We start from the raw sequence: 24761 nt of genomic DNA, 5'->3' as shown, positions 1-24761 counted from the left end.
ATTTTGTAATTTCTAATTAACCTTACGCGGGCCGGTCAGAATGAACCAAAGGGCCGGATGCGGCCTGTGGGCCGGAAAATGCCCAGGTCTGCTCTAGGTTGTCTGTGAGCCAAGATTTTTTTAAAAATGTGACGGTTAAACATTTGAACCACATGTTCTTTCAGCTACGATGATCCAGCGGCTCAGGCACACAGAGACGAAAGCAAGTGCACAGTGAGTATATTTCTGATCTTATTTCTGATTAGTAATCTTTTTCGATCGAGTAAAGTACACTACACTACTTTACTTTATTTCTCCCAACTTTTTAGATTGTCAACAAAGGGGATATGCCCATGTATGAACTCGACACAGGCGAGACGACAAAGTACGTGTCCCCTGAAGACGTAGCCAAGTTGGTTTTCCACAAAATGAAAGGTCAGTTACGTAGTGGATGTTCATTATGTCTAACTATTACAAATATTTTAAGTTCGTTTCTTAGACAAGGATATTTTTTAAGCTTGTTACCTCGTTAACAGTTTCGGCGAGAATCTCCCGCCTTCTTCAGAAACAGTCACCAGATGTCGAGTGGTGACGTGCCTTATCAGCTGATGTTGCGTTACGGAGGCGTGAACGTCCCGCCCAATTTGACAGGTAGTTCACGCCTCCTGCTGTCAGGTCGCTCCTCCAGGACGGCACTCCAGGTGTGCGACAGCGCATACGCTCCCTCGTCCCGGTTCATCGTCCTCTGCGCCCGCTTGCGTATCTCCACTGCCTCTAAAATCCAACGCTGGAATCTGTTTTCTTCAGCGCGAATGACTCTGGCCTCTTCCCAATTCATTATGTGATTTTGCCGTTTGCAGTGGTCTGAAATGGCTGATTTTAGGTTTTCTTGGTGTGCTTTTTCGGATCTTGTGAGTCTTCTTGTTGTTTCTTTTTCACACTCTATTTGGTGTTCTTTCCTTCGAGTATGGAAGCATCTGCCCGTTTCACCAATATAGACTTTATTACATGAACGGCAAGGGATTTCATAGATAACGTTGCATTTATTGTCCAGTTGTATTTTGTCTTTGGGGTGAACTAGCAGCTGTCGGAGGTTCTTGTATGGTTTGACCGGGGTGTTGATGTGGTATTTCCTCATGGATCGTTGGATGCGTTCTGTGACTCCTTTTATGTACGGTAGTGTGACAAAGCCCCGGTTTGTTTTTTCTGTGTTTTTTCTTGTTTGTTTATTTTCTTTTGTGTCTGTAATTTCCCTTTCCGAATTGCCCACGGTGGATATTGGCAGTTTTTTAATGCCTGTTGGATGTGTTGTTCCTCCTCCTGTCTGTCTTTCTCCTCTGTGATGCTCTGTGTTCGGTCGTATAGCGTTCTGATTACTGACATTTTGTGTGCGATGGGATGTTCAGATGTCCAGAGAAGATATTGGTCGGTGTGTGTAGGTTTTCTGTATGTTGTAATTCTAATGTTCCCTTCTTCTGTGTGGTGTATTTTTAAGTCCAGAAAAGCTATTGTCTTGTCCGTTTCCTCTTCGTGTGTGAATTTGATGTTGCCTGTCTTGTCTATGGAGTTTAAATGATCCGTGAGTTGTTGTGTGTGTCCTGTTTTGGTTATTTCGAGAATGTCATCAACGTATCTTTTCCAGAAAATGGGTTTGCAGTCATCCGGTGCTGTTTCTATGGCTCGGGTTTCCAGATCCTCCATAAAAAAGTTACATAGAGTGGCAGATAGCGGGTCCCCCATTGCAAATCCCTCTTTTTGTCTATAGATTATGCCTCTAAATTGGAAAAATGTGGAAGTGGAAATGAAATGTAATAGTTTTGTTATGTCCTGTACTGTAAGTTTTGTGCGTTTTTTCAGGGTTCTGTCTGCTTTTAACCGGTTTTCTACTATGTTGAGAGTGTTTGTGACCGGTGTTTTTGTAAAGAGGGATATGACGTCATGCGATACAAACATTTAATCCTTTTTTATCTTGATTTCCTTTTAGTTCTTTCACCAGTTGTTTTGAGTTTTTGCAGTGGTATTCCGTGAGTCCGAGGAGTGGTTTGATTATGTCTGCCAGCGTCTTGGAAAGGTTGTAGGTAACTGATCCTATACTGTCTACTATGGGTCTTAGTGGTGCTCCGGGTTTATGAACTTTCGGTGTGCCGTATATCCGGGGGGTGATGTTTGCTGTGGGGATGAGGTGGTTGTATGTTTGTTTATCGATTTTGTTGTCATCCAGTAATGGTTTGAGTAATAGCTTTAGTCTTCTTTTCTTTTCCTCCGTCGGGTCTTTTTTGAGTATTTCATATGTGTTTGGGTCCGTGAGCATTTCATTCATTTGTTTTTCATATTGATTAGTGTCCATGATAACCGTGGTCCTCCCTTTATCAGCCGGTAATATTGTTATTTTCTTGTTCTTTGCGAGTGTTCTGATGGCTTCCATTTCCTGTTTGGTTATGTTTCTGGGTGGCGGTTTAGCTGAGGTGAGGATGCCTGCTATTTCGTTCCTTAATGCGGCTTTCTGTCCTTGGTCCTGTATCATATTGCACGCTAGTTCCGTGGCTAATACGAATTCTTCATGCGGGATTTTATTTGGTGTGATGGCATAGTTTAGTCCCCGTGAGAGTATAGTGCATTCTGCTGTTGTTAGTGTGTGTTTAGACAGGTTGCAAATCCATTTCTCGTTTATTTGCTTGTCCTTGCATTTATTTTGTTTCTTATTGATAAGTCTGTTCAGTTTTTTTAATATGGCGTGTTTTTGTTTTTGAAAACTCTTGTTCTTGTATTGCATTCAGATGTTCTTCCATATTTTTTTCCATGTCACTGCTGAGTTTGAACCGGCGTTTGAATTCTTGTTTTCTTTGTGCTATTTCTGTGTTTAAATTGTTGATTTTGTTAGTCGTGCATCTGATTCTTTCTCTTACCAGAGTCATTCGCGCTCTTTCGATGGTCCTTTCCACGTTTCTTGTTGGTATCGGATTTTTTATGTAGAGGCTTGCTGGAATGACGCCTTCGTCTCGGCAGCGGAGATTGAAGCGGAGATGGTTTCTTTGTCGCGCCAATTTTTTTCCTAGCTTTTCCAGGTAGTGTACCTCTTTGGCACAATCTTCTCCATAGCTTATTTTTAATACGTAGTGGATGTTCATTATGTCTAACTATTACAAATATTTTAAGTTCGTTTCTTAGACAAGGATATTTTTTAAGCTTGTTGCCTCGTTAACAGTTTTGGCGAGGATCTCCCGCCTTCTTCAGAAACAGTCACCAGATGTCGAGTGGTGACGTGCCTTATCAGCTGATGTTGCGTTACGGAGGCGTGAACGTCCCGCCCAATTTGACAGGTAGTTCACGCCTACAGGTCAGTTGATACGAGTTCTTAAGTTGCTTTTATGTAAGTGGTGTTTAGGCTGTTTGAGTGGAACCCTGGCGCATTCTCCTCAGCGCGGTTCTTTGAACATATTTTGGGCTGGAAAACGTCAGCAGTATCTGGCAACACTGGTGTCTTCATCCACGTTGTTTTCCCGGCGCTTGGTGATGCCATGACAACCGGGAAAAGGAAGTACATTTTCACGCATGCGCATATTTCATTTCCGCATTATTACTATCGTATAGCACGGTCGCAAAAACTGCCGTGTGAACGCCAGTGGGGCTGCACCGGTGCTAACACGCTTCTCTCTAGTAAGCAGGTTTGTGACATGTGAACGCTCCACAAAATTTACACCGGTGTAAGATATATCGCAACAAAATATATCGGTGCAGCATCGATGCAAATATGTGCCGTGTGAACACCCCTATTGTCCGGTAAATTCCTCAAATAATAATTTTTTTTTTTTGTTTGTGTTTTGTGCAGAGACGGCTCAGTCAGCTTTGGGTTCTGATGTTAAAGATGCCGTCATCACCGTGCCTTTTGAGTTTGCCGAGATGCAGAAAAAGGCATTGAGGTATGGATCTGGTCAATCAATTTAAAAAAAAAAAAAATCCAGTATCCAAGTGTTCAAGTAGTGTTTGGTATGATGTGACGGGATGTTTTACGGTACTGCTTTGTTTCAGGAACGCTGCAGAAGGAGCCGGATTCAACGTTCTCCGTCTGATTCACGAGCCCTCCGCTGCACTCCTGGCCTACAGCATCGGCCAGGACACTCCATCAGGGAAGAGGTAGAGTCTCCAAGCTTGTCTCGTCACGGTGTTAGTTAGGCTACGTTCACACTGCAGGCTGAAGTGACTCAAATCCGATCTTTTCGCCCATATGTGACCTGTATCCGATCTTTTATTGACAATATGAACGACACAGATCCGATTTTTTCAAATTCGACCCAGGCCGTTTGGATATGTGGTCCTAATTCCGATTCCTATCCGATCTTTTCATATGCGACTTCAGTCTGAACCGCCAGGTCACATTCATCCGACTTGCACGTCATCAACAAGCCACAAACGTCACTATTCTGCGCTGAAGTAGGCGGCGGGTCTCTCAAAAAAAGTTACAACAACATGGCGCATAATCACGGGCGCAGATAGAGGGGGGGACGGGGGAGATTCGTCCCACCCAGATTTAAATTCACCTCGTTCGGTCCCCCCCACTTATAGGGAGGAAAAAACGTCTATGCTGTCTTTCTTTGCATAAGGCAAACCTCACGGAAAAATCAAAAGACTAATTACCATTCGGTTTATTGAGGTGCACAGCAGTACATACATAGTTGCAACAACTCACATAAAACAAAACAAAGACTGATATTCGGTTGGTTGAGCTGCGCAGACTGCACAGGTTGCGAGCTTGAGCTTGGTTGCTATGGTAACCCACAAGAAGTTTGACAGGCATATCGGGGTTGGGGTTGGTTTGCTGGCAGCTTTGTCCCCCCCGGTTCAAAAAACGTATCTGCGCCCCTGCGCATGACATCAATGCGAGGGACGCTTCGGGCTGTGAAGGTTCTGAATCTTCTCAATGGAAGGACGCAGAGGTTAGGGAGCTGATTTCCATTTGGGGGGGATGCAGCTATTCAAGCTAGATTGGATGGGTCATACCGCAACCGGGCGGTTTTACTTCCGTAAACACTGGCCATGCTCACTGCGTGTGACGTCGTCGTATCCTGCAATGCGCATGCGGAACACTTTTAGGTCGCTTTTCGTTCATACTGAGGATCACATACAAGTCGCATATATTTGTTAATGTGAACGACCTCACAAAAAAATCGGATTTCACAAAAAAATCGGAATTGAGCATTAAGCCTTGCAGTGTGAACATAGCGTTAGTTCCTCTCATAATCCGTAACCTCCATCCCATTGTCAGTGAAAGGATGTTAGTCGGAGCTTCATCTGTGTTAGCTGAGTGACATGATTAACGTTAGCAATTAGTATTGTGATAAAACTAGGACTTTCAGATTCCTTTCAATGTGGCATTACATGGCACTTGGAACAAAAAACAGTGTCAGTTATTCACGTTACATCTCATTCATATCACATTTAACTACTGAAGAGGATAATCGTCACCTTCTTGGTGAAGAAAAGTGATCGAGCCGCTGTTCATTGTAGTGTTTTCAATGAGCTTTTGTTTATTAACTCGGAGTAATTAACATTTCTTTGCACAGGAATGTATTATCTGCAAGCTCACAATCGAGCTGAATTGCTTCTTTTTCACTATACGCTCACCGGCCACTTTAATAGGAACTTATCTCCCGCTGGCCGAAAGGCCCAAAGGAGGATTATGTCATGGCGATTTCCATCTGTCCATCCGTCCGTCCTGGGAAGGGCGCTCACCTTCTGAAATCAACTCCTTTCACAATTTTTGGAGGAATTTCACCAAACTTGGCAGGATTCTTTGTTGTATGTCGGTAGTATGTATACTGTAATTTCGTTCAATTCAGTCGCATTTTCCCAGAGTTCCAGCCCTTGATTAACAACCTTGTGCTTTCACAATTTCATGAAGGTGCGCTCGCCTTCTGACATCAACTCCTCTCACTATTTTTGGACGAATTTCTCGAAGCTTGGCAAAAGGCCTTGTTATATGACGGAAATACGCAGGTTATGATTTAATTTCATTTGTGAAAATTTTACCAGGGTTTTGGCCCTTGATTAAAGGGGAACTGAAGGCAAAATTAAAAAAAAAAAATTTATCAAAATTCTATTTCTCATTTTCATTTTCTCATTTTGTCACTGCTATAGCAAGTTTGAAATATGCTCTGTAATATATCGGTCCATATGTCAAAGCAATGGCCGTAAACGAGATTCATTGAGACCTGTGCAAGACATCGTAGGACGGAAGTAAAACGTACAGCGGAAATCAAAGTGACCAACATCTGCCAACGTCGTCAAAAGACGCGCGCGGCCTCTTTCGAATGCTGATGTGATCAAGCCGGAAGTTTTGTTTGTTTTGATAGCAATCAGGAAAGTTTGAAAAAAGTCGGCGGTAATCGTCATTTAAACTCGTTTTTGTGCAATACTTCGTTTGGAAAACAGTTTTCAAAATGGCGGCGCTGACACCTGGCTGACACTTCACGTTTCGAAGTCTCGTGAAGATCGCGCGGATAAGCGACGCCTGCCGTGGACCAAACGAACTAAATTCAACACGGCTAAAAACCGAATAGACCGATAAGTATAATATTTAATTGCGATTAGTTGCCAATACGAGTCACGATATAAGGTTACTAAAACCGAAAACGTAATTAACACGTTTAATTAAGAAATAAAGCAAGTTTAAAAATGACTTGTACTTTAATTTCATGAGGGTGTACGTTCTTCTGAAATCAACTCCGCTGACAATTTGTGGAGGAATTTCACCAAACTTGGCAGAACGCTTTGTTATATGACTGTTATACGCAGATTGAAATTTCGTTTAATTTGGGCAAATTTTACCAGAGTTATGCCCTTGATTATTAACAAACTCGTACTTTGACAATTTCATCAAGGTGTGCTTGCTTTCTGAAATCAACTTCACTCACAATTTTTATCTCCTTCTGGCCGAAGGGGGATTATGTCATGGCAATCATCCGTCCCGGGAAGGGCACTCACCTTCTGAAATCAACTCCTCTCTCAATTTTTGGAGGAATTTCACCAAACTTGGCAGGATTCTTTGTTCTATGTCGTTAATACGCATATTGCAGTTTCGTTCAATTCGGTCGCATTTTGCCAGCGTTATGGCCGAGTTGCCAGCGGGGGATATTGTGCTCTCGGAGCGCTCTCGGAGCACTCTTGTTGTCCTTGATTCTAAGATTCCTGGAGGGATGAGAGTTTTCCGCGGATTTCCGCTTTTTCTGAGTAAAAATCGACCTTTTTATATTATGCCAAATCCGTTGAAATTTTTTTTTTTCATTTATTGAGGGGGGTTGGGGTATGTTCCTTCGTGATACTCAAGCGTAATTAATTCCTACGACGATGTTACATGTTGACATTTTCGCCATCTTTAGTCTCGCCAAGTCTCGTGGTAGAATATGTGTTATCTACAATGTAATTGGCCAAAACATCGCTGGCGAGAGCATGATAGCCAATCATAACAGTTCTTACAAAAGAGAGGACTGACAAGCTCTTGTCTTTGGCCAAAAAGCTGAAGAAGTTGTCGAAATGATCAAATGAAAATGAGAAGTGACTGAACTATAAATAATTGTATAACGTGTACATAGACATTATCCCATAAACTTAGCATTCGTTTGATTTAATACGCTGAACATGTATATGATAGTTAGTCAGTAAATCTGAATTAATGCTGACAGTTTTGAAAACTTGAATATTTCAAAAGACTTTAAGAAATCATATGCAACTAATGAGGACGTAGAGAGAAAAGGTCAGTCACCCTAAGAAATTTTATTTAATATATGAACATTTTTATAATTAGTAAAACTTAAAGGGGAACAGAGGGCAATATATAGAGTAAATATAACAATAAAACACACATTAACGAACCTTATTCAAGACTTACAAAAGTTTTTTGTTCTAAGGTTGGAAAGTTATAGTGTTTTGAAAGTAGCTCAAGCAAACTATTTCCGCAGTTTGAACAGCCCGCCATGATATTAATTTTATCCAATCAGAATGCACGTTCATTTTCTCTGCGTAACACTCATGACGTATGTATGTGCCCAGTTGTGTTGGCTCATTGATCTTGGGAATAGCACGTGTGAAATACCCGTTTCTGCCTCTTGCGACAATTTCACAAGTCCACGGGTGGCGCCTATCTCATTGCAGCAAATAAATTCTGCTGGACTCGTGAGCGGAAGATTCTCGCCGAAACTGTCAACATGGTAACATCTTAAAAAATCCTTGTCTTAAGAAACGAACTTAAAATAGCTTTAATAGTTAGACATAATGAACTTCCACTACATAGTACCTCTCCTAGGTTCAAACTGGTACCCTTCTAAGCCATAGCCTGCTTGCAGTGTGTCTTGCGGGATCTCTTCGTATGATTCGACAGAGCTGTCGCCTTCACTTGATGCGCCCGACGCCATGATTACACGCTTATCTCCTCTATTTCGGAGAGTTCCGCTAGTGCAGTGGGTAGCGCTGACGTCACGGTCTTTTAAAAATGGCGACTCTTGTGCGGTTTAGCGTATAAAGTATTATATTTACAATTACCAAGATATTTCGTTGTTTTCTAGTATATAAATTTGATAGAATACGTTACTTTGTCACATCAGCAACTGTATATATTATATTTGGTACCCCTTTAAGTTTAATGTGAATTTAGTTTGTCATTTTTGTTGATCATGAATTATAACCATACCCTTGAACGTAGAATGTGATTATTTTGAATTCAAACAATACTCCTATTGATTTGAAACATATTTTCATGTAAATGTATAAAAAATACTTTTTTTTTTTTATCTACTACAGCTCAGATTGCAGGAAAAGTGGTTTGTAAGGCCTTATTTTTCAAAATTTTCCTGGGGGGTATCCCTCCCAGACCCCCCCGTTGGCTTCGGGCACCCTCGCATACCTTTTATCTTGTTTTCTGCTTTTTTTGATGACCACCCACTCTCATCCCTGTTCCTGTTCTCGGCTGCAGGACTAGAACCCAGTGTGGTGTTCTGATGTTGCAAAAGATGCTTTTCTGCTCACCACGGTTGTAAAGAGTGATTACATGAGTTACTATATCTTTCCTTCCTGGCAAAAAAGCTCAAACCAATCTGTCCATTTTCCTCTGACCCTCTCTTAACAAGGTGTTTGTTTCCACCCACAGAACTGTCGCTCACTCACTCAGTCACACTTTGAGATCGCGATTTTTCCTGTTCTTATGTTTGCAGGAGTGAACATTAATTCACTGAAGCGCTTGATTTGTGTTCGCATTAATTGACGCGTTGTGCCACTGATTAGATAACCGCATAAAGCAGCAGGTGGATGGGTGTTTGTAATAAAGTGGCGAGCGTATATGCTGACTGTATAGAGTATAACACTGCCATGAAATGTGTAGCTTTCTTCTTGGTTAACGTTTATTCTTTTAATATTGTTTAGCCATGTGCTGGTGTATAAGCTCGGCGGCACGTCATTAAGTGTGACGGCTCTAGAGGTGAACAGTGGGATGTACCGAGTGCTCGCTACGCACACTGACCACAGCACCGGAGGAGAGAGTTTCACACAGGCTTTGGCTCAGTATCTGGCTGGCGAGTTCAAAAAGTAAGCGTGCAGCTCCTTATCTTGAGAGTGCGTCTGTAGGGTTTTTAAAACTGGAGCTCATTGCGTGAGCATGTTTGTGCGTCCACAGGTTGTATAAGCACGATGTGAGTGGGAACCCGAGGGCAATGATGAAGCTGATGAACAGCGCTGATGTAGCCAAACACACACTGTCTACACTGGGCAGCTCCAACTGCTTCGTCGACTCGCTTTATGATGGCATGGACTTCGAGTGTAACGTGTCCAGGTAAGCGCTTGTTCCACCTGCACGTCAGTGTAATAGCCCTAAACGTTCTAAAGATCTAAATGTTTTGTGTTCGCAGAGCACGCTTCGAGTTGATCTGCTCAAACCTGTTCAGTAAGAGCATCCAGCCAATCCGAAAACTCCTGGAGCAAGTCAACTTATCCACTTCAGATGTCAACAAGGTAGTGAACACGAGGGGGCGCCAGGAGTGTGTGTGCGTGCGTGTGTACGATGTAGTAAGGGGTCATCCATAATTTATCATTATCATGAGCGTACAAACCATACGCGGCGGAGAGGGGGTTAATGACCAGGCGTACACTTTTTTTTTTTTTTTAAATGAAAAAATGATGATCCGTCAATGTGCGAATCGGCAGCCGCCATGTTAAAAATTTCACGCCACATCGGTGTTGCCAGCAAGCTCTACACGCTTTCTTTCTTCAATACAACAACAATGGCTGACCCAGATTTTGACCGCATTTACAAATTTGTGACTAGCAGAAATACCGCTATTCACAAGACTCCTTCAAACGAGTACGAGCAGTTTTTAAACGTTTGTTTCCTGCGTTCATCTGAGAAGCGGCAGGAGGCAGTTGGGGCAGGACGGGCTGCTTGGAAAGAATCAGAAACGAACATTTCAAAGTAGGGCTGTGCGATATGGGAAAAAATGAATATCCCGATACATTTTCTCCATTTCACGATATACAGGGATGTGATTTTTCCGCGAATTCACGGAATTCCGCTTTTTTCACCTCAAAACTTGAAAAAAAAAAGGTTTCCGATTTTTCCCTCAAATCCACATTCGTATCCTATTCGTTCCGACCTTGTTTGAAAGATGGCAGCCTCGGATTTGCATCTTTATGCCTCGATCACGGAGGCTGCCATCTTTCAACTCTTTGTTTGAAGCGAGCGCGTTCATTGGTTGTTACAGAGCGATGGGCCAATCACGTACCTCGTTTCATCTCATTGACGTAATTACGTCATTTACGCAATTACGTCATTGAGATGAAACGAGGTACGTGATTGGCCCATCGCTCTGTAATAACCAATGAACGCGCTTGTTAGCTGTACGTAAGCTCGCTTCAAACAGAGTTGAAAGATGGTAGCCTCCGTGATCGAGCGTAAAGATGCAAATCGAGTTAAAGAAATCGACAGAATAGTGAAAAACAAGTCCCGCTGGGAATGGTTGGAGAAAGAGGTTGCTACAGACGTTGGACATAAGACTGAGACATTTGTTCAGCGATTTCGTTCTTTGGGGAGAGGGCAGAGGTCTCTGGCTGTCAAGCTTGGGGATACTGGGACCTCCCCTGCTCGAGCTACGAGCGTCCAAAGTCGGGCTGGAGCCCGGGATAGAAATGAAACCTAAACGGAGCGCTGCGGCTCGCCTCGGGGCGAATTACGTCCCAAGGCGCGGGGCTAGTGGGCCCTGCTCGCGCTGGTTCTTTGGGGTGTGTGTGTGTGTGTCAGAGTTGCATGTTGACCATTAAATTGGCTTGAATTTGTTAATCATGACAAGTTTTTTCTTGTGTGTTTTGCTTGCCATTTTAGTACAATTTTTAAGTCAGAAAACCCCAAAACCCGGGGGCTTCCCCTCCTTGTCCCCCCACCAGGGCACTGCCCTGGACCAGCTAGGGGCCTGCGGACCCCAGACCCCCGCCTAAAATTTTCAGATAATTTCACCAGCCCCAAATCACATCCCTGGATATACATCTCGATATATTTAAATCTCCTCTAAAGGACCCCATGAAATCTAACTTTTACTCTTTACTGTTTTCACTACAATCCCTGCAGATTAAATAACATTCTTGGTTAACTTTACAGGTGGTTTTCAACAACACATTTTAAATTGTCATGTTCGTGATTAATCACAATTGAATTGAAATAAGACTATTTTTATTCAACAAAGATGTGGCACAGACTGCAAAAACAATCTTGAAAATTGCAACAAAGGGGCAAAACAATACAGAGCTGCTCAGAGCTCAGATCAATAAAGTGCAAGCTCAACACTGAGAGAGACATTTAGGCCCACTTTACACGGGGACGGTCTGAAACAAAAACGCGAAAGTCCGTTTTCATTCTCACTTTTTTCCGCATCTACACGACCGTTTTCAAGGAGGAAATCATGCGTCACCGTATAGACGCAAAATGTGTGGAATTCAATTGGATGTGCATGCCAGGTGGCTAGGTGGTGCTGTGAAAGACCTCCACTATGCCTGCACGCATTCGCAACGTCTTCCGTCTTGTCTGAGCTGCACGTATGCGCCGCGAAAACTTTGCCTACTCTGGCTATGGTAAGTAAGAAAGTAAGTAAAAAAGTAAGAGCATGCTATACCCGCCTCTGTTCATTAACAGTATATGTGCAGATTCGGTATAGATGTTCGAAGGACTCCTGGACGTTTATTAAAGCTGCCAGAGCAGCTTGAAGGTCCATTGGATCGACGTAATCAGACATGCTCTTACTTTTTTACTTACTTTCTTACTTCCCGGGCTGGCATGTACAGTATATGACATATGTATGACGTAAACGCGTACCCGACGTGAGCAGATCCGAGCAGAGTTTCGCGTATTGGGTAGTTTAGACGGATATGCAACGGGGGCTGTTTTTAACTTATCCACTCTGGGCCCGTTTACACGAGGATGCTGTCGGGTAAAAACGACGAAATATTTTATCGGAAGTGCCTTTCGTCTACACGGGGACGGCGTTTCCGAGGCTGAAAAACGGAAAAAATTGAAAACGCCTTCCAGAGTGGATAAGTTAAAAACAGCCCCCGTTGCATATCCGTCTAAACTACCCAATATGCGAAACTCTGCTCGGATCTGCTCACGTCGGGTACGCGTTTACGTCATACATGTCATATACTGTACATGCCAGCCCGGGAAGTAAGAAAGTAAGTAAAAAAGTAAGAGCATGTCTGATTACATCGATCCAACGGACCTTCAAGCTGCTCTGGCAGCTTTAATAAACGTCCAGGAGTCCTTCGAACATCTATACCGAATCTGCACATATACCGTTAATGAACAGAGGCGGGTATAGTATGCTCTTACTTTTTTACTTACTTACCATAGCCAGAGTAGGCAAAGTTTTCGCGGCGCAGATGTGCAGATCAGACAAGACGGAAGACGTTGCGCATGCGTGCAGACATAGCGGAGGTCTTTCACAGCACCACCTAGCCGCCTGGCATGCACATCCAATTGAATTCCACACATTTGTGCGTCACCGTATAGACGCAGATTTCCTCCTTGAAAACGGTCGTGTAGACGCGGAAAAAAGTGAGAATGAAAACGGACTTTTGCGTTTTTGTTTCAGACCGTCCCCGTGTAAAGTGGGCCTCTGGAAGGCGTTTTCAATTTTTTCCGTTTTTCAGCCTCGGAAACGCCGTCCCCGTGTAGACGAAAGGCACTTCCGATAAAATATTTAGTCGTTTTTACCCGACAGCGTCCTCGTGTAAACGGGCCCTTAGCCTAAATAAGAAAAGTGCTCATTCATTAAATTATTAAAAAAATATATATCTCCAAGCTATTAACCTGACTACTGAGAACCACTGGAACATTCACAATAGAGGGAGAGATCTGCAAAACATAATTTTTCTCTTTGCACACTTTTGAACTGAATGTTTTCTGGCTCTGCCTCTCAGATGTGTATAATTCCGGCTGCTGCCCTTCGTGATGACAGGGTTTTTTTGCACACTTTACAAACTGGCATTTGCTGTTCCACGTCCTCCTCGCAATATCCAAAAAAATGCCAGATGACTGACCCCTTACTAGTTCTTTTAGGAACCAATTCGTCTGCTTCCATTTTTAATTTGTCGCTGAAATTGCCAGAGCTTACACGGTAGCCTATGCAAAATCAGCGATTGCACGAACTGAGTCAGCGCTGTAAACCGGAACCAGGTAATTTCCCGCCGGCAGTGTTGCCAGATACTGCTGACGTTTTCCAGCCCAAAATATGTTCAAAACCTGCCAAAACGCACTTAAAACCACCCAATCTGGCAACACAACCGAAACTAGAAAATCTTCCCGGCAGTTACTTTCAGCACCGAGATGTCGCCCGGGATTGTTTGGCGAGTGCGTGACGTTATTGTTTTCTTTACCCTTAGGCAGCCTCTCACGTTACTGCCTGAGGGACAGGGAGAAAACCACCAGGAAAGGTTTTAAACAAACTTGAAACAAACACAAGTCGGAAGATGACCATAAAATACTCAATAGTTACGATATAATAATTTTATGTATCGCACACAGAATTTTCAGCGACGTATCGAGTATATTCGTTATATTGCACAGCCCGATTTCAAAGCAAGCTGAGCTGTGCCGGCAAGTGATCGTCCGGATGGAAAAAATCAAGTCGACTTTTACAATTCGGGATTATTTCTCTCGTAAAACGGTACGTAGGATATCATATGGGTATTTTGTACTAGCCTGGGCCCGCCCATCCTAAGTGTGACGCAACACGAGGGCCTGTTGCGAGCTTAGTCTGGCAAGGCAAGCTATCTACAGCTCTTCCAAGCTCCCGAAAAATCGGGAGCCAATCAACTTTGAGCATCTCCAACGACCCTGGGTAGAGGCGTGTTCAAGGCAGTGACGTAGTAGAACTGCGACCGGAAGCCATAGATTGTTTACAGAATCTATGCCGGAAGCGCTTCATTCACTAGAAACATTACGAACATGGAGCAAGTTCTCATTGAAAACAGAGCAAAGAGCAGCCCTGGAGGTATTTATTGAAAGGAAGGACGTTTTCGCCTTGCTCCCGACCGGCTTCGGTAAGAGTTTAATCTACCAGTTAGCCCCGTCGCGTCGCATACGTCAGAGGAAAGAGTGACGTGATTGGTTTAAGCTTCGTCACAGCCTTTTCTGGCTTCGACCAGTAGCAAACTGAGGCATTTCAGGGAGGCGGGTCAACCACGCGCTTTGGGAAACATTTGGGCTTAATATCTTTGCCAGACCAAATGCTCGCAGAGCTTTGAAGTCGCGTTAGCCAGACTAATTTTGTACTTGCGTCAGCAGTCAGTTGAATTTTATACAGTCAGTCTTCTTTTCTTCCGTTTCAGAATGAAAGTCCTGCACGACCAGCCCCAGCTCCAGAATATATGTTTTATTCTTTATTTTCAACATTTAATCTGGAGGCAAAAACAGTGACTCTCTTAAGGGGAGCTGTTTCCTTTGGGCTCCTCATGAACAATGGATTTCCTATTGTTCATGAGGAGGCAACAGCTCCCCTTAAAAATACGGTCCCTAATTTTCAAAAATGAATCGCCTGCTTTCTCTGAAAACTTCTGGACCCGTCGTGTCTTCTTTTCTTCTCTTGTGAATCTTTGTATTGTCCCGTCATCCGATTTTTAATAAAAAGTAATACAAGATATGGTTTTATTTTGAATTCCTATTCCACGTAGATCCATCATTTTTTGTCCGCTAATGCACACTTTTTTTGGGGGGGGTTTGCTCAAAAGTCTACTCTTTGTAGACTCATAAATTATGGATGACCCCTAAATCGATACGGGTCTAATTAAACTAAAAAGCATCATTCAGGCTGAAACAATAGGAGGACGACTCGGTGGTACACCGATCCGAAATACTGCTGATGTTCATGTTTAAAGTGTGCGTGATCTCAGCTTTGGACGACTCGGTGCTGGAGGATATTTGGAAAGAGTGAAGATAGGGTTATGTTCACATTACCAGTAATACAAAGTGACTTGCATCAGATTTTCTGTCACGACTGTGATTGGCAGGAGCGTTAGTATCCCTCCCATCCCTCCCGATACTGACTCTGCTGTGATCAAACACTTCCGTTACGTCACTCAGGAACCCTGGAGACACGCAGCGTCCCACGTGCCTCTGAAGTGCTGTCCGTCAGTCGCTGTACGCAGTGTAAAGTTAAAGGTCTCGCATAGCTGGAATCACTTCACGGTTAGACACGCGTGGTAGACGAATGGCACGCGTTCCGGGTCCTTCTGTAGGAATATGTGACAGCCGGGGGCGTGGCTTCCATCTCCAGAAAGTTTCGTCGTGTTGAAAATTGCCGTGGATGAATTAACCCGTCGCAACCATTGAGCTCAAAATGATCACGGAACAACATACAAAAGTTTGTAGAGGCGGCGTGGCTTATTTCATCTTGCCGTGGCTATGCTACGCTGCCGTAAGGCCATACGTTGCTATACATCGCTGCAGCAATTGGTTTACTGGCATCTTCCTCCTTTGTAGCTACCGTAGCTTAATTTGCATATTTACTCCGCCCACATTTGTGCAGTTTATAACATCAACAAAACAGACTTCATGTTAAAACTCGCGCTATCACCCAAATGAGGATGGGTTCCCTTTTGCAGAGACGCCTATTAGTACGGATTGGCCGTATTTTGTACGGAAAAGTTACGTAAATACGATGTTACGGCAAACAGTGTTATTCTGTACGGAATTATTATAAAGTCTTAAAAAAATCCAGTGAGTTGTTTTTAAATGTCCAAGCGACTTTTTCAATCCATGCACGATTCACGGTCATTTATTTTTATGACAACCGCACATGCTGTGCATGACATGCGCAGATTCCGCACGTTTGTTCGCGCTATTTTCGCTCGGCATCACACGCATGGTGCTGCTTCTCAATAGTGGAAATGAAACGCTCAGTATCGGGACAAGTGAAACACAGGTCTCAGGTGTTCCTCCCACGGTATACGGTAGAATGGCCGTGCATTACACCCAGTCAAAAGGGCAATGGATACGCGCACTGCAAACCGTGTAGAACTGACATTAACATCACTCATGGTGGTCGCGATGACTGCATGCGGCATGTCAACTACAAAAAAAAAAACCATATGGAGTATGCTGAAATGGCGAGTCAGGCGGAAAGTAAATCTGGGGGTATCCAGCAGTTTTTTACGAAATCTGTGGATGAAAAGACACGGAACGTGACGCGTGCTGAAGCGGTGATGGTTGACCTGTGCTTGGAGTTGAACTTGCCGATTAGTGCCATGAAATGTGAGTTAAACTTATTCAGTTTCTTTTTACGTGTCTGATTTTTATTCACTGAAATATCAAACACTGGCTGGACTTCTTTAATTCAAAGTCTTTTCAGTGTTGCAAGTGCAAATGTACATGTAGTATGATCAAAAACAGAATTTTATGATTAGTGCTGTTGGGATTGTGGCAAAAAATTGATCATTCCACTGTTTTAAATACAATTATAAATGTCATTTTATTCAGTGTCTCTGCTGAAGTATTTATATATTGGGACATTAAGATAACAATGTCGGACTCTCTTTGGCATGAAATAAGAAATTTTTTATTTTTTTATTTTATTAGAATCCGTTAACAGGTAGAACATTTTGCCAGGCAATATAATATAATACTTTTGAGGAGTTACATTCAATACCAATGATTGGTAGTCAACCGTAATGTCTGTAAACAGGGAACACTATTGTATTTATAAAAATGTGATCTATTGTATGCTCTAGAAATTTGTTGCGTGGAAATTCAATTGAGATGGCTGCTCGCGTCTTGTTTATTCAATTCACACAAAACAGTTCTTTTTAATAATTTAAATGTTAAACATATTGGTGTGTATATATACCTCTTTATAATGGAAATGCGCATAAATTAATGTTACTGAAAGTCTTTCAAGAATACTGAAATTCAAAATTTGGGGTAGGCATCTCTGCTTTTGATTCTGGTTCCTCTTGAGGTTTCGTCGTCAGAGGGAGTTTTTCGTTGCCACAGCCTCACTCATCGGGGATAAACTAGGGATAAAAATTTGCTCATGTTTAAAGTCACAAATTCTGTAAAGCTGCTTTGGAACAATGTGTATTGTTAAAAGCGCTATAAAAATAAACTTGTGCGACGGATCACTTCCAAAATTTGCCGGAACGGCCACGGTTCCCACAGATCAACCGGCTACGTGTGACCTTAGCATAAGCAGTGATTGAAACGACGCAGGGTTTTAGCACTAACCCCGTAACCCGTACTGCAGGTGGTCCTGAGCGGAGGCTCGGCACGGATTCCCAAACTGCAGCAGATGATCAAAGACTTGTTCCCAGATGTGGAGCTGCTCTGCTCGATTCCCCCAGACGAGGTGATCCCGGTGGGTGCGGCCATGCAGGCGGGAATCCTGGTAGGCAAGGACAGCCTGGACCTGGGCGAGGACTCCATCACTGTGGACTGTTGTGCCAGTGACATCCTGGTCAAGGTGAGGGAGAAACACTGACCGCAAAAGGTGTGAAGGTTTTCAGTCATTTAGCTCGCCTTGAAATATTCTGGATTATGTTGTGCGATTTATTCTGTTGTTGCAGTGCAGTCATGTGATCAGTTTGTACTTTCGGGGGATTGCGGAGGTGGTTATGCTGCACTCAAGTGTAGGACTGGAATGATGAAGAGATTGTGAAAATCTTTAAATTGGGACTTTATGTGCATTCTTTTCTGATTTTTATACAAAATTATCAGAACACATGGAATATTTTGATGTCATTTCAGGATTTCTGATTTATTTAGCGTGTCCACCTTTTACATTATCGACCATCTTGACAGTCGGCACGGACTCCACAACTGTGCGTAAAACCTGACGATCGACGTTGCATCAGATCCACTGGCATGTCGTCTGATCACATGCTTTTATAGAAGGGACGAGACTTAAGGAAAATCTGATCACTTCTACAAAGGAGTAGTCCAGATTATTTTACACACAGGACACTTTTTTGCGATGGAATAAAAACGTGTTCTATTCCCTTCTAGCGGGTTTCGCTCATTCGGCTTGATAGCATGCAATATTGTTAGCATGTCGCATATCGCTTATCCTACGCCATTCTACCCAATGGAGAATGAGCGCTGAATATGGTTTACGATATTGCACGGTTGTCAAGACGACATGACGTCACACGTCGGAGCTGATGCGAATATCCAATGAGATTTTTCTTCTGCTGTGCATGCAGAGAAGCATTTCCTTTGTTCGCTGGGAAACAGGAAGACGCGCTGAACACCAAAGGCTACCAAAACTTCATTAGCTATTCTTCATGCGTATTTAAAAAGAGAAAAACATACCAACAGACATTGAAAAACTGGAAGAGAGACACATCAGAGACATAAAACTTCTGCGCTAGCGAGTGACCTGTAGGGGTGTTCACACGGCAACTTTTACTCCGGTGTAGCACCGGGGCTGCCCCGGTAGAGCGTTCACACGGTACAAAGTTATACCGGTGCAAATCTAACCCTGCTCGGGAGGTGGTTTAAGAAATTTACTCCGGAGTAAATGCTAGTTTGCGGGGCAGCACCGATATAAAATGGGACGTCTGAACGCTACAGGGGTAGACTCGCTACGCGTGAGGAGAGTTGATTACATACGGGCATTGCATAATTTGCATCCTGGTATTTCGCGCTTCCAAAATGGCGAATATCAACAACAACAGAACTGCGTGTCTACCAGTGTTGCCAGATTGGGCGGTTTTAAGTGCATTTTGGCGGATTTGAACATATTTTGGGCTGGAAAACGTCAGCAGTATCTGGCAATACTGGTGTCTTCATCCACGTTGTTTTTCCCGGCACTTGGTGATGCCATGACAACCGGGAAAAGGAAGTACATTTTCACGCATGCGCATATTTCATTTCCGCATTATTACTATCGTGGTCGCAAAAACTGCCGTGTGAACGCCAGCGGGGCTGCACCGGTGCTAACGCGCTTCTCTCTAGTAAGCAGGTTTGTGACGTGTGAACGCTCCACAAAATTTACACCAGCGTAAGATATATCGCAACAAAATACATCGATGCAAATATGTGCCGTGCGAACACCCCTTGTGACAATTTGTAAACATGGCCGCCAGGTTTGCTTCGTTAAATACGAAAGATTTTGAAAGAGAAAGATGCGTCGAATACCTGAAAGGAACGAATAATAATAATAATAATAATAATATTGGCTGGCTTTTTTTCATGGTATATCAGATACATTCCATACCACTCAACGCCCGCCAATATTATTTAAATATTGAATATTCATGATATTATGCACACTTGTTTCAGAATCCTAAAACTTTTTATTTCCAGTTTAAAATGGGGAGGAATCTGAATGTAGTTTCAGACTTTCGGACCCCACTGTTTGTGGCTCTGTTCACGCCGTCAGTATTTCAGTCGTACCTTTTGTGTACGTTCTCTGAACATGCAGTAAACCGAGCATTATACTAAAGGAGAAACTAAACAGCTTTGTCCTATCTGGCTAAATCTGGTGGATGCAGTTTAGCCACAAACCACATTTAAATGAAGTGTGTTCCTGCTATTTTAATCTTTTTCACTATCCTAACGCACTACTTGTGTAGGAGTTCAACAATAAAAAGGACTCTGTCCATCTACCTCCGCTGTTTCCCCACCATCATCAAGTAGCTCTGACTCAGTGGAAAAACAGGAGTCGCGTTTATTAAATCTGAATTAACAAGCGTGACTAAATAATGAGGAACTAAAAATGCCAAAGGCTTGAGGGGCGTAGAAAACTGCATAATGTCCATTTGGGCTGGTTTGTCCAAATAGTTTGGGAAGCCCTGTCCTCCAGTTGAAGTTACACCACTTCTTTTTATATGCTGGTTTTGTTTTCCTCGAATTCTACAGCACAGAATGCTTATATAATGGAAGAGATCGGCTTTACTTGTCAGGATCATGACTGCTATTGATTTCCCAGGCTTACTTACCTGACCCAAACCGTTCTCTCACAGGAAGTGAACGACTCTGGGGCAGACATCTTCACCGTTTTGTTTCCATCTGGCACACCCCTCCCTGCCCGTCGCCAGCACACGCTGCAGGGTCCCGGCAGCCTGGCGTCGGTGTGTCTGGAGCTGTACCAGGCCCAGAAACCTTTAGCACAGGTCTCTTCAGATTATAACATGCCACTTTAATTATTCTGGTCAAAGCAGTAAATGCAGCATTTTAATTCCCCCCCCCCCAATTTGTGTTCTGCAGATTGTTCTTAGGGACCTTGAACCTAAAGACGAGATGCATGATATCATCACCGTGGTTACAATGAAGAGGTAAAGTCCACGCTGTGATTTAGAACACGCAGACGAAGCACAGCCAGAGCGTATTCCTTTACTAAAGCCATGTGTGTGCGTCTTTTTCAGGGACGGTTCACTCCACGTCACTTGTACAGAGCAAGGCAGCGGCAGATCGGAGGCTGTTACTATAGAAACAGCTGCAGCGGCATCATAGGAAACCTTCATACACTCGTGTGCTATATTAACGTCTAAACCACAGCACCTGTAACGCATGTAGAAACCCTGAGCATTCCGAAACGATCACATTGCCTTAAATCTGACATTGAAATAAACGTTGTCCGTTTAAAAAAAAAAAAAAAAGTCTTTGTGCAATTTGTGTTAACAGTAAATGTCAGAACAAATGTTGCACTAGTCAACAAGCCACTTGGTTAAAAACACCACGTGGTGATTGATTAGGGACCGGAAAGGCAAAGATAGGCTATATAGGGGTGTTCATAATTAATGGCACCCTTTAAAAAAAAGGGGGGGGGGGGGGGGTATATTCAATCAAATTGTATTTATATAGCCCTTTACATCAAAGCCATAAAACAGAACACCAAAATACATAAAAACACAGGTTTTGACTGCGGAAGGTGCCACTGTGCTGCAGATTACCAAAAGCCTTTCAGAAGTACATGAAATAAAACAGACGAAACGAAGCACCCCTCAAAAACAAGACTCCCCTAGTCAGGATTGAACGCCAATCTAAAAAAGTAGGTCTTCAACTTTGATTTAAAAAGGCCGGGATCAATAGTGGTGCGAATGTCGGGGGGCAGATTGTTCCACAGTCTGGGAGCAGCGACAGCAAAAGAACGATCACCCCACTGTTTCTATCTCGACCTTGGAACTTCTAACAGAAGCTGACCCGAAGAACGCAGGGCCCTACCATGATCACGAATAGTTAAAATCTCAGACAGGTAAGAGGGAGCCAGGCCATTGATGGCATTAAAAACAAACAGAAGTTTAAAATCAATTCTAAAACGGACTGGAAGCCAATGGAGTGACGACAACACAGGAGTAATGTGTTCACGTCTAGACGTGCTTGTTAAAAATCGGGCCGCAGCGTTCTGTACAAGTTGAAGACGTAAAATTGAAGACTGGCTGAGGCCAACATACAGGGCGTTACAATAGTCCAGTCTCGAACTGATAAATGCATGAATTGCCTTCTCGAGATCCTGCCGACTGAGAAACGGCTTCGCTTTGGCCAAGAGACGAAGCTGAAAAAAAGCTCGTTCTAACAACAGAACTAATCTGTTTATCAAATTTAAAGGAACAGTCCACCGTACTTCCATAATGAAATATGCTCTTATCTGAATTGAGACGAGCTGCTCCGTACCTCTCCGAGCTTTGCGCGACCTCCCAGTCAGTCAGACGCGCTGTCACTCCTGTTAGCAATGTAGCTAGGCTCAGTATGGCCAATGGTATTTTTTGGGGCTGTAGTTAGATGCGACCAAACTCTTCCACGTTTTTCCTGTTTACATAGGTTTATATGACCAGTGATATGAAACAAGTTCAGTTACACAAATTGAAACGTAGCGATTTTCTATGCTATGGAAAGTGCGCAATACGGAGCTCAGATATCAATGCGCTGCCGAAGCGCGCAGACGGTGTTAGTACGCCTGTCATTATAGTGCGCACTTTCCATAGCATAGAAAATCGCTACGTTTCAATTTGTGTAACTGAACTTGTTTCATATCACTGGTCATATAAACCTATGTAAACAGGAAAAACGCAGAGGAGTTTGGTCGCATCTAACTACAGCCCCAAAAAAATACCGTTGGCCATACTGAGCCTAGCTACATTGCTAACAGGAGTGACCGCGCGTCTGACTGCGTCTGACTGACTGGGAGGTCGCGCAAAGCTCGGAGAGGTACGGAGCAGCTCGTCTCAATTCAGATAAGAGCATATTTCATTATGGAAGTACGGTGGACTGTTCCTTTAAGCCCACTGTCAAACGTTACCCCAAGATTTTGTACAAATGGTTTAAAACAGGGGGCCAGAGTACCAAAATTTGTAAAAACATTTGACGTGGGTATATTGTGTAAAATATTTCAGCTCTACTTAAAAAAAAAAAAAGGTAAAACTTTTCTGCTAATATCATAAATGCATTTTAAATATTTTCTTTTAAAAGTATATGTGGTAATGTTAGACAACCTGACAAACACTTTAAAAAATAATAATAAATGTAAGAACGCCATGCCATGTCCATATGCTGTTTATGACAACTTGTGCAAGAAACACTTCCTGAGAGAAACCCAAAGCACCATTAGAGACGGAGTGGTTTTGGTCAGATGGGATCACTTAACCCCCCCTTTTTAAATACGTCTCGTGTATATATATATACACACACATGCACGCACCAGGAAACACCTTTACCATTTTCTGACTGCATACGTTCATCTAGCAGCTGCAGTTAAATGTATTGTTGGTGTTTTATTCTAAAGGCAGAGTAACGTACAGTGTGTGTGTGTGGGGTTTACTGATACCATCATCAAGCATGAGGTTCGAAGGCTATTCACGCAAAGATGTTATGCAACTTGTCTGAAGTTTATTTGAACATACTGCAAGACAGCAATTAACAAGGTGGTTTATAAGAGACCTTTTTAAATGAAATTTTAAATAGTGAGGTTTTGGTGGTTGGAGGACAAATCGGAACAGTAAAACCTGTGTGTGTAAGACGATGTAGTGTTCAGAGGGCTAGATGAGGTTTTCATGACTGGCATAAACATTTAGAAAGGTATTTTAACAAGCATCAGCTATCAAAAGTCGATACAACACCCAAGAAAAGTGGCACGCTTGTGTTCTGGCAGCTCAGTTATTTACATCAGAGATCTGTAATGGCGATCATGTGGTGTAGCGTGTCCTCTGAGATTTAATACGATGGAAAATAAATTAACAAAGGTGAGGACAAAGCCGCGGTGTCTTCGGAACTCCGATATAAACTGCTCAACTTCAGCTCTAAAACGCGTAGGCTTCATGTAGCCTATACATAACATTTATTTCAACATGAAATACTTGAGGGGGAAAACAAAACACAAACAAACGAAAGGACTGTCTTTCAAAAGCAGACTTGAGGTAAACCGTGAGGTGGTTTGGAGAATGAAGATGAGCAGTAAACCAACAAACATTATTAATGAGGACTGAAACGCTCCTGATGAGCTTTTTGTAGGAAATTAATCAACGACTGGGTGGTGTGATGATGCGGCTTGAAGTAAAGCAGAGCGTTATAGACTGGTACCAAAATTCAAAAAAGTGCTTATTTAAGGAGTTAAAGGCATTTTTGAGACAAAGTCGGCAAACAAACAGTCTTATTTTGTCAATCTGGGTGTGCCGAATTCAAATCTGCAATATGCCGAGCTCTATCTGACCTCTAGAGGTCATTGAACTTTGGGCCTGTAAACGTCTCAGCTGAACCCAGTTTCTCAGCTTTCTAAGGAATGAAATGTACTAAAATGATTAATGAAGTTAGCAAACGGCCTTGTTTGTTAAATGTTTGGGTGCTGAATTCATTTCATTTGTAAAATGACATATGACCTCTGATAACCTCAAGGTCATTAAACTTGGCCTATAGGCCTATGCATTTAACGGCATTCTTAAACTGACTTTACTCCCCCAAAAAGAATATGAACAGACAAAAAACAAATAGAAAGGAACAAATACAACATTAAATGCCAGTCCATGTGACTTACTTTTCACAATGAGAATGCCTCGGCGATCACCTTACATAACATTGCATTACATTTAGCGGTTATTGTTTATACAAAGCTACTGAAAAAAGGACAGATTCAGCAGCATACAAAATGTGGGGGCGTACAGGGTATACAGGTTAATCAGGGTTAGTATATATGAGAGTTTTTTTCTTTTTGTTTTAAACGGGGTAAAGCCTTTACAAAAAACAAAGAAAAAAAACTCTCATATATACTAACCCTGATTAACCTGTATACCCTGTACGCCCCCACATTTTGTATGCTGCTGAATCTGTC

General features: G+C 42.8%; 1 protein-coding gene across 1 annotated transcript in view; it reads left to right on the top strand.

Annotated features, from left to right (window-relative positions):
* Positions 1-21088, top strand: part of hspa14 (heat shock protein 14) — a 29049-nt gene extending 7961 nt beyond the window's left edge. The window contains exons 4-14 of the mRNA XM_060903369.1: positions 165-213; positions 309-414; positions 3809-3899; positions 4009-4113; positions 9391-9552; positions 9641-9796; positions 9873-9975; positions 17745-17960; positions 20464-20613; positions 20708-20775; positions 20866-21088. Of these exons, the coding sequence (XP_060759352.1) occupies positions 165-213; positions 309-414; positions 3809-3899; positions 4009-4113; positions 9391-9552; positions 9641-9796; positions 9873-9975; positions 17745-17960; positions 20464-20613; positions 20708-20775; positions 20866-20953 (1294 nt within the window). The 3' untranslated portion in view covers positions 20954-21088. The remainder of the gene's footprint in view (positions 1-164; positions 214-308; positions 415-3808; positions 3900-4008; positions 4114-9390; positions 9553-9640; positions 9797-9872; positions 9976-17744; positions 17961-20463; positions 20614-20707; positions 20776-20865) is intronic.
* Positions 21089-24761: the final 3673 nt, after the last annotated feature.

Source organism: Neoarius graeffei, chromosome 21 (genome assembly GCF_027579695.1).
Source record: "Neoarius graeffei isolate fNeoGra1 chromosome 21, fNeoGra1.pri, whole genome shotgun sequence".
Taxonomy (NCBI): domain Eukaryota; kingdom Metazoa; phylum Chordata; class Actinopteri; order Siluriformes; family Ariidae; genus Neoarius; species Neoarius graeffei.
Note: the sequence above shows the minus strand (reverse complement) of the source record. Positions and strands in the feature narration are given on the sequence as shown.